At 40.6% G+C, this 16,913-nt stretch overlaps 1 protein-coding gene across 1 annotated transcript in view; it reads left to right on the top strand.

Moving 5' to 3' along the window:
* Positions 1-16,110, top strand: part of TM9SF3 (transmembrane 9 superfamily member 3) — a 46,025-nt gene extending 29,915 nt beyond the window's left edge. The window contains exons 9-15 of the mRNA XM_083148879.1: positions 1,031-1,161; positions 3,400-3,539; positions 10,432-10,500; positions 10,721-10,867; positions 11,860-11,943; positions 12,409-12,485; positions 14,403-16,110. Coding sequence (XP_083005005.1) covers positions 1,031-1,161; positions 3,400-3,539; positions 10,432-10,500; positions 10,721-10,867; positions 11,860-11,943; positions 12,409-12,485; positions 14,403-14,470 — 716 coding nt within the window. The 3' untranslated portion in view covers positions 14,471-16,110. The remainder of the gene's footprint in view (positions 1-1,030; positions 1,162-3,399; positions 3,540-10,431; positions 10,501-10,720; positions 10,868-11,859; positions 11,944-12,408; positions 12,486-14,402) is intronic.
* The last annotated feature ends 803 nt before the right edge of the window (positions 16,111-16,913 follow it).

Here is a 16,913-nt window from a genome sequence, read left to right as displayed (position 1 = left end):
GTAATGCCTAGTTGTACACATATATCTTTTTTGTTTGTTTCTGATGTCAGTAGGTTAATAAGTAACATTTAGCATAGAACACCAAGGAATATGTGCTACAAGAAGTAGATTTGAGATTAATACTGCTTTCACATTGCAAAAACCTGCTTTCAACCCGATTTTCTAAACGTATCTTAAAACTGGTCAAAAGCCAGTTAAACCCCTTTCATATTGCATGATGTAAAGGTATATTGCAGTTTAAATACCGTTTTGTACCTTTCAGATTCAACCCGTTTCACCCATAGAAAGCCATACAATGTCATTTTAAATGTTTTTTTCCTGCTTGTGGGCGGGGATCAAGTGTGGTTATCGTTTGTAGCAAATACCGTTTCTGAGCTGTTCAGACTGCAGGGAAAACGGCTCAGAAACGTGTAGGATCCTGCTTTTAACACGTGTCAAAATACCGGTTTTCTGTAACCGGTAAATTGACAATGTAGCTTTCACATTGCAGCTGGAACCGTTTTAAAGCACTAAAAAAACGGCAATATACCGTGTTACAGCTGCAATGTGAAAGGGGTATCAGTTAAAAATGTAGTTTTCAATTCAAAACCTAACTGTTTTGTTATTAGCAGCTAGTTATGCTGAATGCATGTCCACTAGTTATACTGCAGCCTGTGTTCACAGCATGCTTTGCCACATATGCCCTGGGTTTCTTCTTGTTCTTCAACACGTAAGCTGTGCTGTATACCAGCCATGGCTTCTCACTAATGTCCTCACGATCATAGCATTGCCTCTCACCTGCAGAAACAACTTTTTTTTTTTTTTCTTTTAACATGTTTATTACGGGTTTAAAGAGTACAGTGGCCATATATTACAATGCAATACAAAGCTAACAAAATGAGCAAATGGTACTTGGCTTAGCATTAGAACATACGCAGAAATAACTTTTTTGTGCATTTCTCCACCTGTAACTTAATATATTGCAGGGTTTTTTTGTGGTGTTATTTTTTCCCATTCGTGTAACTAACTCTTGCTGTTAAATTCTTGATAGGCCGGCGGTGGATAAAGCAAATGTTCATTGGAGCTTTCCTAATCCCAGCGATGGTTTGTGGGACCGCTTTCTTCATAAACTTCATTGCCATTTATTATCATGCTTCCAGAGCAATCCCTTTTGGGACAATGGTAAGTCTGACATTCTCTATGTTGTGGTCATTGAAGTGTGAAGCAAATTTCGTGCAGCCATTATTTACAGTTAGTTTGTAAGTATGTGTGTTTTTTTTTTTTTTTTTGCTTTGCTTAATTCTGCATGTCAGGGGAAAGTGTATTCTAGACTTATGTTGTATAGTCCCTTTCTGTATAGGCTGTGAGCAGCTGTAAGGAAATGTCTGTCCCTGCCTTTCCTGTTTTTGGGACTCCTGATGTTATGTGCACTCCCTTCTGTAGCTACAGCACAACCCTGCATTACTTAATTGGACTGTGGTGTGAATATAAAGGTGTCCACTGAACGCATCATTTCATTTGTATGACTCCTGTTATTCAAACAGTTTTTATGTTTTCATGTAATTGCTATGTTTAAACCAGTCCATAATAGAAGGGACAGTGGGCGGTTTCCTGAAATCCGAAATTACAGCCTTTGTCATGTTTTAGGGCCTAAGAAGGGAGTTGTTGTAAGTGCCAGTTGCAGCACAGGTAATATTTAAAGACTAGGATTAATTCAATATATTAAGAAACTGGAGTTCAAAATTGGGAAATGATTGGCCAATCCCACCAGATTTGTAGAATGCTTCCTGGAGCATTCAGCTGGAGTTTGACAGCCGACCCATGGTCCCATGCGGATTGTGACCCCCGACTTGGACGTGCTCCAGGGAATGTTAACTCATACGGGTGGTTCAAGAGAGATCACCTGTGACTTTTCCATTTGGAGGACTCGCAGTAGAGTGAGGGGCCTTATATCTGTGTCTCATCCATATCTTATGGTTCCGTTTTACCTAGTCAGCTAGGGTATCTATACCAATGAAATGACCTTGTAATTGGTGGACTTCTTAGTCTATCCATGCTGTAGCTAAGTAAGTCATTATTTTGGACGTTACACCTTTTTGCCCTTCTCACTTCCATGGTAACGTTTTTTAAATTCTACTGTAACCATAACTCTGTTTGTAACTATATAAAATGTGCGGCTGTTAGAACTCTTTAAAAATAAAATTTTTGAGGTCTTTGTGATGAACTGGTCCAGCCTCAGCTATTTATATGTTCTATGTTTCTTTATAAGTAGAAATTTGCATTCTGGTCTTACACCTGTGAGAGATAGCTGGTATTGTATGCAAGATGCATTTTATACTATTGTGATTGTGGAGCCTGCATTCTGGCCTGTTGACACCAGGGGTCACATCTGTGCAGATTACTGGTCTCTTATAGCCATCAGAGGGTGCTGTAGACAACACAGAATTTTGCTTGTTCAGAGAACTTTTATCCATTCCTGCATTTCACGTCTGACTGTTCCCCAGTTGTGAGAGGCATTCATGACAATTAATGGAGAATTGTAACTACGGCTGATTTTTTTAACTGTGCTGAACATGCGTTGTACCAATATTCCGTTCCTCCTTGGTAGTAATCTATTTCATGGCTCAGGAATGCTGACGCCAGGACATTCCACTTGCATTAAAGATTACTTTTTAGGTTCTGTGAGTTTGCTTAATCCCTCTTTATTTAAATGTACTATTTGAGATTTAACCTAGAGGGCCATACTTCAGCTGGGGTCACCCAAGGATTTTTCTTTCCAAAGAAAAGCATAACTTAAGCCCTGCATTTTACATGTCTGGATGTCGTCCAAAGTAATTGTGTGTGGGCACTCTGCTTACAAATGAAGCTCGCTCTGACTTTTTGGATACAGTTTATATTCCAAGCGTGGCGTTTGAACTTCAGCATCGTGCGCTGAGGTAGTTTTTTTTTTCTTTAGACAATTCTAGCGACTTTAAATAGAATGTTTCTTTTTGTGTGCTTATTTTTGTGTTGACTACAGTTTGTGTGGCATTGCTGGTTATAGTACCATATTTGTGTGGATAGCAATGCAGTCAATCTTTAAGCTGACATGTCCCCTCCATATACACACCCTTAATGAGGTTCTGTGTGGTAAGATGCTTGCTATGGATTGCAGTGATTAAATATAAACCAGTATGGTGAATACCCTATTTATAGAAGGGCAAGCACAGATAACAGAACTTACGTGGTTTGCCCACGCAGTAGAACCAGCCTTCTAACACAGCCAGTAATGTCCTTTGACACTGCTTTTATGCAAGAACACTGTGAAGTCAGTGTTTTTGTCCGCAGGAAATGTACACAGTGCACCGTGGTTCAGATCTTTGAATCCTAATGTCTACAGTGAATGGGTATTTAGTAATTCATTTGACTCTATTTTCCTAGGTTGCTGTGTGCTGCATTTGTTTCTTCGTGATCCTTCCATTGAACCTGGTGGGGACAATACTTGGCCGAAATTTGGCAGGACAACCCAACTTCCCCTGTCGCGTCAATGCAGTTCCTCGGCCCATCCCTGAGAAAAAGTGGTAAGACTTCTCAGTAAAGTACACACTGCAAGTTGTCTTGTATTGGGGTTATGCATTTGCTTTAACCCCTTCACGACATTTGACGTATATATACGTCATGGCCGGGAAGTACTTCCCGACCGTTGACGTATATATACGTCATGGCTTAAAACTGTCACTGCGTCTAGAGACGCAGTGACAGAGGGACGATGTCTGCTGTCCCTGACAGCAGACATGTCCGTGCATGCCCAGGGGGGGCGGCGATGCCGCCCCCCCGTCGGCGATCGCTGTGATTGGCTGTTCATTGTGAACAGCCATTCACAGCGTTTTCTGTGTCACCGGCGAATAACGTTCGCCGGTGACACGGGATCGGAGGTGATTGGTGCTGTAAAGTACAGCACCAATCACCGCGGGGTGTAAGGGTGACACTGGTGTCACCCCACCTCACCCCTCCCGCCCCCAAAGGCCGTGATTGGTTCGTCGGACCGACGGACCAATCACAGCCATGGAGGGGGGTTTAAACTAACGGTGACTGCACTGCAGACGCCATTCCGGTCTGGAATAGCGTGCAGTGCGGTCACCGTGCCCAGCTGCCGCCTATACTGACCAGAACCCATCCAAAATACTTACCTGATCATTGATATTGCTTATGCTTGTGACATCTTGTGACATCCTGTGACATCTTGTGCTGCTGCGATTTATTAGATAGAGAGAGAGTTAGAGAGAGAGAGATAGAGAGAGATAGAGAGAGAGAGGCCTAGTGCTATATTTTGTGCTGCTGCAGTGTGATAGAGCTATAGATAGAGAGATAGAGAGAGATAGAGAGAGATAGAGAGAGATAGAGAGAGATAGAGAGAGAGATAGTGACAGATAGTGCTATATATTTTTTATATAACTGAAAGAGATAGAGAGAGATAGAGAGGCCTAGTGCTATATTTTGTGCTGCTGCAGTGTGATAGAGCTATAGATAGATAGAGAGAGAGAGATAGAGAGATAGTGACAGATTGTGCTATATATTTTTTATATAACTGACTGCTGCCCCCCCTTTTGTGCTGATCAGTATAAATTAACTGATCAGCAACTTTTTGGGGGCGCAGGTTTTTTTTTATATATAGATATACCTGTCAGTGCTGCTGCTGCAGTGTCATAGAGAGAGAGAGAGAGAGAGAGAGAGAGAGAGAGTGCTAAATTTTGTGTCTGCTGCCCCCGCCTTTTGTGCTGATCACTATATCTGAGGTGATCAGCAACTTTTTGGGGGTACAGAGGTTTTTTTTTTTTTATATATACCTGTCAGTACCACCAAAGGTTGTGCACCTGCTGCCCCTCACTGGTAATCAGTGTCGCATCACTGATCACCTTTTTTTATTTTTTGTGAGTGCTGTGGGGTCTTTTTTACATTTTTTTTTTTACACACACTGTGATTTTGTGTGTGTCCTGTGGCCACTGTGCGCTGATCAGTGACGTACATCACTGATCAGCTTTTTCGGCACAGGGTTGATCTATTTTTTTTTTTGGGATCAAATTCCTGTTGCCTTTGAGCGCTGTTCAGTGACGGACGTTACTGACCAACATCTGTGCTCAATTTTTGGCGCAGGACCTTTTTTTTTTTTTTTAACCCCTTCCATTTTTTTTTTTTTAACCCCTTCCATTTTTTTTTTTAACCCCTTCCATTTTTTTTTTTTAACCCCTTCAATTTTTTTTTTTTTTTGTATTTTTTTTTTTCTGCACTACATACACACTACACACTACATACCCCCCGGGTTGAAATAAAGTTTGTACCCCCCCCCTACACTATACACGTGTTGAAACATTTCACTACCAGTAACACAAAAATATAAATGGCATCCCAAATGTCATCCCAAATGTCGTCCCAATCATCCAGGAGAATGTATTCGGTGGAGGAGGCATATGCCATGCTTGCCTCTGACTCTGACACAGCCAGTGAGGCAAGCGGGGAATTTGAAGGATTTGTCTTAAGCTCCTCTTCCTCCTCTGATGATGAGGGACCCCCTCAAAGACGCCCCCGTAGAGCAGCTGAGACCCCCCCCCCCCAATAATTGATCTCGTATGGACCCCACCACCAGACAATTTTGAGCCCCAGGTTCCTGAGTTTTTGGCCATCCCAGGAATCCAATTTGATTCAACAGGTCTCAGAGAAATTGACTTTTTCAAATTATTTTTCTCTGATGATTTTATAAATTTAATGGTGGACCAAACTAATTTATATGCCCAGCAGTTTATTGCTCAAAACCCCACGTCATCATTTGCTAGGTGGACCCCTGTAGATGCAGTAGAGATGATGACGTTTTGGGGTCTGGTGTTACATATGGGCATAGTAAAAAAGCCACAAATTAGGCAATATTGGAGTACAGATGTTCTGTACAGCACCCGATTTCACCGTATGGCCATGCCCCGGGCTCGTTTTGAGGCAATCCATAAATTTATACATTACACCGATAATGCACAGTGCCCACCCAGAGATGATCCCACCTTTGACAGGCTATTCAAAGTCAGGCCGGTCATTGATCATTTCAGTGCCAAATTTGCAGAGCTATACATCCCTGATAAATGTATTAGTATCGACGAGTCCCTTATACATTTTAAAGGAAGGGTTAAATTCCGCCAGTACCTTCCCAGTAAGAGGGCAAGGTATGGCATAAAAATGTATAAGCTGTGTGAAAGCACCACAGGGTACACCCACAAGTTTAGGGTATATGAAGGGAAGGATTCAAGAATTGAACCGCCAGAATGCCCCCCCTCCCTCGTAGGTGTTAGTGGAAAAATTGTCTGGGATTTAGTGCACCCCTTCCTGGATAAAGGTTATCACCTCTATGTGGATAACTTTTACACCAGCATCCCCCTCTTTAAGGCCCTTGGTTCAAGAGGTACAGCAGCTTGCGGTACTGTGCGCAAGAACCAAAGAGGCCTCCCCAAAACGCACATTGCCCAAGTACTAAGAAGGGGTGAAAGCAGGGGAATATGCACCGAAAATATGTTGTTGGTCAAATATAAGGACAAGAGGGATGTCCTTATACTGACAACAATTCATGGAGACAGTACCACCTCCATCCCTGTACGAGGTACCAGTACCCACACCTCAAAACCAAATTGTATCCTAGATTACAATAAGTACATGGGCGGAGTGGATCTTTCAGATCAGGTACTGAAGCCGTACAGTGCCCTGCGGAAAACAAATATCTGGTACAAGAAGCTGGCCGTGTATATCATCCAGATGGCACTGTATAACGCTTACGTGCTATTCCGTTCTACCGGCCAGAGGGGGACATTTATGCACTTTCAAGAGGAAGTCATAAAGGGCCTAGTATTTGGGAACCAGCAGGCAGAGGGCCCCAGTACTTCTAGTACTGGCCCCCGTATTGTACCAGGGCAGCATTTTCCCAACGAAATCCCCTCCACTGCAAGAAAGGGCAGGACACAAAAAAGGTGCAAAGTTTGCTATAAAAAGGGAATAAGAAAGGAAACTATTTTCCACTGTGAAACTTGCCCCGACAAACCCGGCCTATGTATGAAGGAGTGTTTCAAAATATACCACACATCTATGGATTATTAGGTTCATCATTTCACCGTGCTTCGGGGGTCTTGCTAATGCCATATAGCACCCACCATTCATTCCACCAGAATCTGAGCTGCAAAATCCAAAAATCACTCCTTCCCTTCTGAGTCCTGCCATGCACCCAACTGGTATTTTTTGGTCACATGTGAGGCATTGCCGTACTCGGGAGAAATTGGGGCACAGACTTTGGGGTGCTTTGTCTCCTTCATTCCTTGTGAAAATGAAAAATTTTGAGCCAGAACTGCATTTTTGTGTAAAAAAAATGTAATTTTTCATTTTCACAGCCCAGTTGTACCACAATTGGTGAAACCCCTGGGGGTTTGAAATGTACACTATACCCCTAGATGAATTCCCTGAGGGTTGTACTTTGCAAAATGGGGTGACTTGTGGGGGGGTTCCACTGTATTGGTAATGCAACATAGCACCCACCATTCATTCCACCAAAATCTGTGCTGCAAAATCCAAAAATCACTCCTTCCCTTCTGAGTCCTGCCATGCGCCCAACTGGTATTTTTTGGTCACATGTGAGGCATTGCCGTACTCGGGAGAAATTGGGGCACAGATTTTGGGGTGCTTTTTCTCCTTCATACCTTCTGAAAATGAAAAATTTTGAGCCAGAACTGCATTTTTGTGTAAAAAAATGTAATTTTTCATTTTCACTGCCCACTTGTATCAAAATTGGTGAAACCCCTGGGGGTTTGAAATGTACACTATACCCCTAGATGAATTCCCTGAGGGGTGTACTTTGCAAAATGGGGTGACTTGTGGGGGGGTTCCACTGTATTGGTGCTTGGGGGGTCTTGCTAATGCGACATAGCACCCACCAAAATTCCACCAGAATCTGAGCTGCAAAATCCAAAAATCACTCCTTCCCTTCTGAGTCCTGCCATGCACCCAACTGGTATTTTTTGGTCACATGTGAGGCATTGCTGTACTCGGGAGAAATTGGGGCACAGATTTTGGGGTGCTTTTTCTCCTTCATACCTTCTGAAAATGAAAAATTTTGAGCCAGAACTGCATTTTTGTGTAAAAAAATGTAATTTTTCATTTTCACTGCCCACTTGTATCAAAATTGGTGAAACCCCTGGGGGTTTGAAATGTACACTATACCCCTAGATGAATTCCCTGAGGGGTGTACTTTGCAAAATGGGGTGACTTGTGGGGGGGTTCCACTGTATTGGTGCTTGGGGGGTCTTGCTAATGCGACATAGCACCCACCAAAATTCCACCAGAATCTGAGCTGCAAAATCCAAAAATCACTCCTTCCCTTCTGAGTCCTGCCATGCACCCAACTGGTATTTTTTGGTCACATGTGAGGCATTGCTGTACTCGGGAGAAATTGGGGCACAGATTTTGGGGTGCTTTTTCTCCTTCATACCTTCTGAAAATGAAAAATTTTGAGCCAGAACTGCATTTTTGTGTAAAAAAATGTAATTTTTCATTTTCACTGCCCACTTGTATCAAAATTGGTGAAACCCCTGGGGGTTTGAAATGTACACTATACCCCTAGATGAATTCCCTGAGGGGTGTACTTTGCAAAATGGGGTGACTTGTGGGGGGGTTCCACTGTATTGGTGCTTGGGGGGTCTTGCTAATGCGACATAGCACCCACCAAAATTCCACCAGAATCTGAGCTGCAAAATCCAAAAATCACTCCTTCCCTTCTGAGTCCTGCCATGCGCCCAACTGGTATTTTTTGGTCACATGTGAGGCATTGCCATACTCGGGAGAAATTGGGGCACAGACTTTGGGGTGCTTTGTCTCCTTCATTCCTTGTGAAAATGAAAAATCTTGAGCCAGAAGTGCATGTTTGTTTGTGTAAAAAAATGTAATTTTTCATTTTCACAGCCCAGTTGTACCAAAATTGGTGAAACCCCTGGGGGTTTGAAATGTACACTATACCCCTAGATGAATTCCCTGAGGGGTGTACTTTGCTAAATGGGGTGACTTGTGGGGGGGTTCCACTGTATTGGTGCAACATAGCACCCACCATTCATTCCACCAAAATCTGTGCTGCAAAATCCAAAAAACACTCCTTCCCTTCTGAGTCCTGCCATGCACCCAACTGGTATTTTTTGGTCACATGTGAGGCATTGCCGTACTCGGGAGAAATTGGGGCACAGATTTTGGGGTGCTTTTTCTCCTTCATACCTTGTGAAAATGAAAAATTTTGAGCCAGAACTGCATGTTTGTGTAAAAAAATGTAATTTTCCATTTTCACATCCCAGTTGTACCAAAATTGGTGAAACCCCTGGGGGTTTGAAATGTACACTATACCCCTAGATGAATTCCCTGAGGGGTGTAGATTGCAAAATGGGGTGACTTGTGGGGGAGGTTCCTAACTTTTAGCACTTATGGTGCCTAGAAACCTACATGGTGCCTAAAAAAAAATCTCATAAAAAGGAGGCTCCAAAATCAAGTAGGTGCTCCTTCTATTATGAAGCCTGTGGTTTGGTCAACGTGCACACTAGGGCCACATATAGGATATTTTTGAAAACAAAAGAATTGGGGGAATCAATTTTTAGTCACATTTCTCTAGTAAAATCTACTGTATTCGTTAGAAAAATGTATTAAAATTGAAACTCTGCAAAAAAAAAGAAATTTTGAAATTTCACCTACACTTTGTTTTAATTCCTGTGAAACACCTAAAGGGTTAACAAACTTCCAAAATGCTGTTTTGAATACTGTGAGGGGTGCAGTTTTTGAAATGGCATCATTTATGGGGGTGTCTCACATACAAGTCCCTCAAAGTCACATCAGAACTGAACTGATCCCTAAAAAAATCAGTGTTTGAAATTTTCTTGAAAATTTGAGAATTTGCTATTCATATTGTAAGCCTCCTAGTGTCCAAAAAAATTAAAAGGAAGTTGAAATAATGATGGAAACATAAAGTAGACATATGGTCTATGTTAGTTATTAACTATTTTGAGTGGTATGATTATTTGTCTCACAAGCAGAAAATTTAACATTTTGCAAATTGCTAAATTTTCCATTTTTTCACGATATTTTGGTATTTTTCACAAAAAAACACAGACTGTATCGACCCAAATTTACCACTAACTTGAAGTACAATGTGTCACGAGAAAACAATCTCAAAATCACTGGGATAAGTAAAAGCAAAAAAAAGTTATCCCCACTTAAGTGAGACATGTCAGATTTGAAAAAAAGGGCTCTGTCATGACGGCACAAACTGGCTCTGTCATGAAGTGGTTAATAAAACAAAGTGCAAATGAGATACTGTTGACCCTCCCCCCCCCCCCCCCCCCCCCCCCCCACAAAAAAAAAAAAAAGATTGTTCTTTCATGCCATGTATAAAAAACATGTATTTGCCTTTCACAGGTTCATGGAACCGGCTGTCATTGTGTGCCTAGGTGGAATACTTCCATTTGGATCCATTTTTATTGAAATGTGAGTATTTTTATTTATTTCTTGGCTCTGAAAGCCAAGTTTCAAATGTTATAATCATTTTTGTTTATGTATAGTTGGTGAGTGCTAAGCTGCCACTGCGTAGTAGCAGAAGTGCATTAATCCAGTTTATTCCAGGTTTTTAAAAGAGTCTCATCTTTCCAATATAGAAGAAGAGTTGCTCATTTCTATATCTCTCTAACTTGATCCTTCTTGTTTCCAGGTATTTCATTTTTACTTCATTCTGGGCTTACAAGATCTACTATGTGTATGGCTTTATGATGTTGGTACTGGTCATCCTCTGCATTGTGACGGTCTGTGTAACCATTGTATGTACGTACTTCCTGCTAAATGCCGAAGATTACCGGTGGTAAGTTAACTGTGTATAATCTGATTTGTGTTCATCTGAATGTGCTAATTAAGGCTCATGAATACAAACTCCACTGTGCTCTGCTGTATATGTGCCAGTCTCTGCCAATTTAGTCATAAACCAGATTTTTTTTAATATGCTGGAATTGCTAATACCAAATTGGAAATACCATTACAATACTGAGGCTAAGCCCGTACCTAATGAGGAAAAATGTGCCGCTTGTGTATTTTGAAGCGTAAACCAGCAGTTTTGGTGCAGTCCTTTATCAGATGAGTCTAGGAAAGGCCTGGCCAAACTGTGGTTGTCCAGCTTTTGTGAAAGTAGACGCCCCAGTGTTCTGTGCCACAGACTGGCTGTAGGTAAAGCCAAAACTGTGGCTCTGCATGCTGGGATATGTCATTTCTTAACAGATGGGGAGCCACAGTTTGGCTAGGTCGGTTCTTGGATTTACAGTAGCTGTCCACCCCTAATCTGTATAAAATGGTTAGGGTATAGGGGGACAATGTCTAGATCAATCACTAATGGTTAACAGTGACTAGGTCTACACCTAAAAATGGTTGACATTGACAGAAGGTCTACGCAAGTTTATGGTAGACATGAGGTTTTCCCTTTTGGGGGGGGGGGGGGGGGGTGTGTTTCAATGTTGACATGGACACCGTGTAAGTGTCCCCCCCTCCACTTGTTTGGCCCGCTGCGCTCAGCACACTAATATATTCTTGGATAATGGGTAAAAAAAAAAAAAAAACACACTGGTCGACCATTCTTAGGTGTTGCCCTAGTCACTGCCGCCCCAGTCATTGTCGACACAGGGACCGTAAACAGTATAAATACAGGCAAATGTTGGGCAGAAACCATTTTGCTAGACTCATTGGCGTTCATCTGTAGCATAAGTTGCATTACATTGGTGGATGATGCTATGTGGAGTGAGAATACATGTATGCTGTGTTTCTATGTTCTATAGATTGCTCATGGTCTTTTCCTGTTTCTTTTAGGCAATGGACAAGTTTTCTCTCTGCTGCTTCCACTGCAATCTATGTTTACATGTACTCATTTTACTATTACTTTTTCAAAACAAAGTAAGTGTTTTTTATTTTTGCAGAATGATTTTAACTTATGTAAAACGATTAACCAAAAGTACTCTGTAAATGGTGGTGTGATTTGTGTTGGTAGCATTGCGGAATAAATGATGTATGTTAATGGTGATACCGTAGGCTCAAATATTATGTATGTACTGTATGTTTCAAAGTACAACATATATGATGCAAACATGATGTAACCTTTGTTCAATTTCTGTTAGTTAGAAGTGAGGGCAGCCACCTCTGACAATGGCAGACCATCTCGCTAGCAAGTCCTATTTTCTTTTATGTTTAGCCTAACAAATGAATGCTAACTTAATTTAGCAGTGTTTAGCGAGTGCCAGGAATTTCTGACGTTGCTGCACTTTCATCATTTTTTTTTTAATATTTCATGTTAATTTGGCTGTTTTTTTAAATAGTAAAGTCCTCCGCTAATAAACATTTTCCATTTCATGTGAACTTCAGAATGTATGGATTGTTTCAAACATCGTTTTACTTTGGATATATGGCAGTATTTAGCACCGCCTTGGGAATTATGTGCGGTAAGTTATTATATTTTTTTAACTTTAATTCTACTGTAAATGTTATTAATAGATACAGTATGTAAGTTCAAGATTATAGTTGTTGAATGTATTACACTTTTTGAAAAAAGTTGTTACTCCTTTAGTCCTTAGTTTTTATTTCAGTAAAGCAGTGTTTTATTAAAGGTGACTGCACATCACATGTTTAATAGTGGATACTGGTTAAAGCTTAAAATACACCGATAAGGCCGAGTACGCTGTCATAATGCAAATTCTATTGATATTATTATTAAACAGTCGCTGATTGCCCCCCCCCCCCCCCCCCATTTGACTGCATTTGAATGATACATTTTGCATATGTTACCTTATAATGCAAAGGACTATAGTGTTATCTACAGTGCTTTGTTATTAATATAATACATTATCCTACATGCCCTAGCAGTATTTAATACATATTTATCTAAAGGCCATACACAGTGCAATGAACTCTGTGCTTTTAATACTAGATTGCTTTGTATCTAGTACAAAAGCATACAATGTGCTACAGCACCGTGATTTTTTTGTACGAGATACGATGTAATCTAGTTCTAAAAGCATGGGCTGCATAGACTTTAAGTGCTGTGCGATAGGATGTGCACGGGAGCGCGCATCTAATCGCACTGCACTGTCGCACCATGTACAATATGGGCAGCTTAAGGGCACAAATACATTCTGTAATGGATAGCCACACCCCCTCTGGATAATAACCACACCCCTAAACATTGGCCCCTACCACTGCATTCATGCCCCAGTCACTGTTCATAGTGAATTCTGAACATAGTTCTTGTGATGCAGTGCATGTAAACAAAGTGTACACTGTAACTACATATGTTCTCATAAGATGTTGCTGCCTTTTTTAGTGGATAGGCCAATTCCAAGATTTTAAAAATGCCCTAATTGGTAATGTGACCTTAGACTTTACCCTTAGTCTTTTCCCTTAGTCTTTCAGGGAAACTGTATTCACATACAACCCCACCCCCCTCTAACTCCCCTCCATATGTGTTCTGGTAATAATGATGCTCCTTTTATGACCCAGTTACACTTTAAACCACATGCAGTGAATATGATTCATCAAGTCCTTTTCAATGTTAAAGTTGAACAATATGTGCTGCTGGCTCTTTTTGCACCACTTTCAAACTTTTTTTTTATTATTAAATTATAATTGCTTTCAAGGAAATCTAATTTTTTTTTTTTTCCTGGAATTCATTCTTGGGCAAATAAAAATGCTTTTTAAGTCACTGATTTTTCCATTGCTTGTTCCACACAAGTGCAGAAGAGCCACTTATCTCAAGTAGAAATAAATACTGCAAAATGTTGGTTATTTTCAGGAATGTGGTTCCCACTGACGGGTCAAATAGAGAACAGCACACATTGTACTTGTGTTAATATGTACTTTCGAATCCATTTGACCTACTTCAAATATTGAGCATATGAATTTTAGGTTGTACCAATTTCTTATTAAAAAGTAGTTTGATTTGGTTGGTTTATTGCTTTCTGCACTGTGGGGAAGAGGGATTAATTCTAATGCAGGTAGTAACTCTGGGTTCACGCAAAGAGCGATTTAATTAATCTGCATTTTCCCTGTGTGTAAGCCCATGCCAATTTATACATTTAGCACAGGGATGGGGAACCTTTGGCCCTCCAGCTGTTGCTAAACTACGCATCCCAGCATGCACTGCTACAGTTTCTTATTTGACCATGCTAAAACTGTATCGAAGGATTCTGGGATGTGTAGTTGAACAGCTGGATGGCCGAAGGTTCCCCATCCCTGATCTAGCACAAAGTGCTGGCTTGCCCTGCACAGTAAAATGCATAGTCTGCAGATTTTTTTCCCCCTCGCAGCTCCTGCGGTTTACTAATTCATTTGTTCTGTTTTGTTTTTCTTTCCCATTTTTCTAGGAGCGATCGGTTATATGGGAACAAGTGCCTTTGTTCGGAAAATTTACACTAATGTGAAAATTGACTGAGGGATCCAGCAGGAACACGAACTGTGGATCATTTACTACTTTTTTTTTTCTCCTGGGGTTGGGGTGAAAGCTGCACATTTAGTGCCAGAAGAGATTGGGTTTTAACACTGGGTACTGTGTTGGTCTCCTTTCTGTGGATGGCTTAAAATGGCATCTATTTCATTGATCCTAATTTTCTTACAGACTGCTTTTTTTTTCCAACCGGTCACGGCAAATGCTTGGATTATATGCAGTAAGCATTACTACAGTACATGGCTAATCTTCCCAAAACAAAAAAGCTAGCACATAAAAGATGAATAGACTAGCTCTCTTCAGTGAAGAGGACCCTCTCAGTTTATTTAATGCATTTGTTCCATTCAATAAATAAGAGTGAAGCTTGGCTGCTCAAACTAGGTGATTAGTAGTCTTCTTGGTACATTATGAAACACTCTCTGATTGCTGTTCCAGGAAACCACCTCTTCACGAATTTCTTTCGCCACTTTAGAAATGTATGTTTATATTTTCACTGTGGGTGTTGCAACGGTTTACTGTGTCCAATTCACCGGCACCCGTTTTTTTTTTTCTTTAAAGAGAAAGAAACAAATGGAAAATCTGCATGTAATATAGGCTTTCTATATATTTGGACCAATTTCAAACGTATTTATCTCTGAAAGACGAAACTCAAACTGCATTTTAAGAATCCATCCAAAGAGAGCTGAAAACAACTGTTCTCGGCACTGCAATGTAACGTAAAGTGCGAAGAAAATGTTAAATTAATAGAATTTTTTGTTTTTATGATCCATTTTACCAGAAATCCTATAGTATCCCCTTTCTTCCTATGTCGATTTTTTTGTTAACTTGTTTATAATTTGTTTTCTTTTTTTTAAAATATTATTCAGTTGGGGTTTCAATGAAGGCTTTACTTAAAATAAGAAAGGGGAGATGTGTATATAACATTAAATAATGTAATCTAGGTTTAGATCCCAATTGTATTTGGATGTACAGGTTTATTACGGAGTCCTTTTTTTTTTTATTATTTTTTTCTCTCTGATGTTTTGATGTACAAAATCTGTGGCGTCGGGTGGCTTTTCACATCTTGCCTGCCATTGCATGAGACATAATCTTTGGGTTTTTCTTTTTCTCTTCCCGCTTTTTTCTTCCTTCATGTGTGTACGTTGGGCCTTTCTGTTCCCTTTCCATTCTGAACTCTTACACAAAAAGTCAGATTTGTAATTTAGAACATTTAATTTTTTTTTTTTTGTTAATCTTGTCTGGACACTTGTGTAACATCTGAAGCATTGTGGCTTTAGAGTGTTCAGAAAACTGAAATAAAATTTTCAGAGGAAAAAAAGTTCTGGAATCCAGTTCTTGTTTTTATTTTTGGATGTCATTTCAGCCTTGGAAACAGCCACATTCTATTGCATTTGTCCTCGCGACACAATGGCTGTACTCTACAGTGCGGCACTTTATGTTCTAGCGAACAAAAGGTGGCATTCTTAGAACATTGTTTATATAATTTTTTTATGTTAGAGATGTTTGCACTGAATTATTCAAAATGATAACAATGCTAAAACTTTGTTTCTTTTAACCTTTTATGTATAGCTGATTGAATACCATATAAGGATATGTGCAGATCAGGAAATAAAGTGATATGCCAGTGATTTCAGTGTGCAGTTTCAGGCGCTCAAGTTCTTTTTGGTGTGAATTTTTTAATTCATGAAATATCCGCAACTGTATTATAATGTAATCTCTTCTGCTGATTTTAAAGGACAGCATTAAGTACAAATCCTTACATTTTAATAGGCTGTGTGGTACTTGTGTATTATCACGGCGCCCCCGATATTAAGTCGCACGATTTTTAATCGCATCGCATGCCATACATCCGGTGCACAGCGATGCAATTTAAGCCCCCTATACAATTTTTTATTGTATAAGCACCCATATGGGTGCTTACAATGTTAAATGCACCCCCACGCCACCCCCAGTATGAACGCCAACCCGAAGCGTGGCGAGCGCAGCGGTACGCGTCCTCCGACCTTATCATACCTCCACTATCCACGCCGACGTGGATAGTGGGGGTATGAAAAGGTCGGCGGATGCGTACCGGCGCCGCTCGCCACGCTTCGGGTTCGCGTTCATAGTGGGGGTGCATTTTACATTGTAAGCCCCCATTAGGGTGCTTATATGACATCGGGGGAAATCTCATCGCATGATAGTACACAAGTACCAGCTGTGTGTTTTAAAAAATAAAACAAAAACCTCCATATACTGATAGCTATTGTGTTCTAAGAAAATCTGGCAATGTCAGTCCAGTTTAGCACTACTAAACCCTGCCAGCTTAGTCCAGTGATCACAAAGCACTGTTGTCCTGTGCAGTTACATTGGTAGCTTGCGCCATACAAGGTTGGCTTTTCTGAAAGGGCACATATCTGTAAAGGTTTTTCTATGTTAGGTTACTTTTTTG

The sequence above is a fragment of the Crinia signifera genome, chromosome 6 (genome assembly GCF_055691185.1).
Source record: "Crinia signifera chromosome 6, ASM5569118v1, whole genome shotgun sequence".
NCBI classification, from domain to species: domain Eukaryota; kingdom Metazoa; phylum Chordata; class Amphibia; order Anura; family Myobatrachidae; genus Crinia; species Crinia signifera.
This window is presented reverse-complemented; position numbering and strand designations above follow the sequence as displayed.